The 1,589-nt window shown below is 40.2% G+C and overlaps 1 protein-coding gene across 1 annotated transcript in view; it reads right to left on the bottom strand.

The window, feature by feature from the left end:
* LOC148743467 (G protein-coupled receptor GRL101-like) overlaps positions 1-1,103 on the bottom strand; it is a 2,498-nt gene extending 1,395 nt beyond the window's left edge. The window contains exon 1 of the mRNA XM_088744563.1: positions 149-1,103. Coding sequence (XP_088600689.1) covers positions 149-1,090 — 942 coding nt within the window. The 5' untranslated portion in view covers positions 1,091-1,103. The remainder of the gene's footprint in view (positions 1-148) is intronic.
* Positions 1,104-1,589: the final 486 nt, after the last annotated feature.

The following is a 1,589-nucleotide window of genomic DNA, read 5'->3' as shown; positions in this document are numbered from 1 at the left end:
TCTAAAAGTAGCCTGCGTAGGAGTAAATTTGTTCTAAGCCTTGAAACCTGATTTCTTGACCCGGAGTTCAGCGTGCTAACCAGTGACCATAAGGTCTTCCCTCAAGCTATTTGAATGTCAAAGATGGTAAAGAGATCTTGTCCCTAACCTTCGGTGTTGCTAACGTGTACAGAATCGGGTTTATTGCTGAATTGACAGGTAGTGCAAACACAGCAATCCACACGGCCAGATCTCCTGGCGGTTTGTAATTCTTCTCCAAAACCGACCTCATACCAATCACGATGATTGGCATCCAGCAGAGACAATCAGTGAAGATGATAAAGAACACTCTTTTGGCTAGGCCTGACTCTCTCTCGGTGTTGGCTGATTGGTTTTTGACCCTCACTCTGCTTATGAAAATAGCGAGGTATGCAATTGTAATGAACATGAAGAGGAATAAATTGAGGCCAACAAAAACAGAAACAGAGTACTCCCAGCCTTCCGTTTTTTCAGGAGAGAGCTGCAAGGGAAGGCAAACAACACTTTTTCCGTAGTAGTTGTGATATGCTTCCAAATCTTGGAAGTATTTCAGGCCAAACATTGGAAAGAATGCCAGAAGAAAGCCGACGAGCCATATAATGGCGCAAAAAATGTGCGTCATGTTACGAGAAAGTGCACCACCTCTGAAGGGGAACTCAATGTTCTTGAGTCGGTCTGCAGATATCAAAGCCATCAGCATCAGAGAGACTTCACTGGATAGTAAAGAGGTAGCGCCAGTTATCTGGCAACCCAAGCCAGACCGCCACTTGAAGTTATGTAAGTAATACTCTCCTCTCCACAACAGATCTTTAACACCAAGTGTGATTAAGTATGCTCCCATCAAACCATCGGAGACTGCCAAATGCAATAACATGATTGACTGTACCGTGTTTGTATCTTTAAAAATGGAACGCCATGTGATGACAAACACAGACCCAACCAGGGAAAGGGAGCCGACTACCCAGATGCTCTTCCTTGGGGTTGAGCTCTTAAACATGCTCTCACAGTTAGCGAAGTCGTCGTTGTGAATGAAAGAACAGTCAACGTCCTCCTTGTGCATATGACAACACATCAGATTTGTGTCCAAACTCCTGCAATCGTAAAATAAGACATCGTCCAGTGAAATAAGGTATTTCAAATTACTATATGTACTAATTATAACAGAGATTCGTAAATTCCCTTCATCGATATAAGAAACTTCCTATAATGAATGCCACGTCTTCCATTCTCGTTGGGGAGCTATTGCAAACATTAAATTAAAATTTTTTTCAGACATCCTTTATTTACAATTTATTCTTTAAATTTTAGATCGTAGTATAAATATAATAAAATCGTACACTCGCAGTATATCCTTCTGCACTTCAAAAACTCCATAAGGAAGCTCTCTAAACTTGTTGTAATGCATGTACCTGGAATGGAAAATTTGTAAATAGAAATATAGCCCTGATATCATTAGATTGTGGCAATCAAAAAATTTAAGGTGTGTTTTGCAATACGTGTTTTAACTATTTGAACTATTCAGGGTCAAACAGTGCTTTTCATAACTTGTAAATCATTTCGATCCAAGAAAA

The sequence above is a fragment of the Stylophora pistillata genome, chromosome 1, assembly GCF_964205215.1.
Source record: "Stylophora pistillata chromosome 1, jaStyPist1.2, whole genome shotgun sequence".
Lineage (NCBI taxonomy): Eukaryota > Metazoa > Cnidaria > Anthozoa > Scleractinia > Pocilloporidae > Stylophora > Stylophora pistillata.
This window is presented reverse-complemented; position numbering and strand designations above follow the sequence as displayed.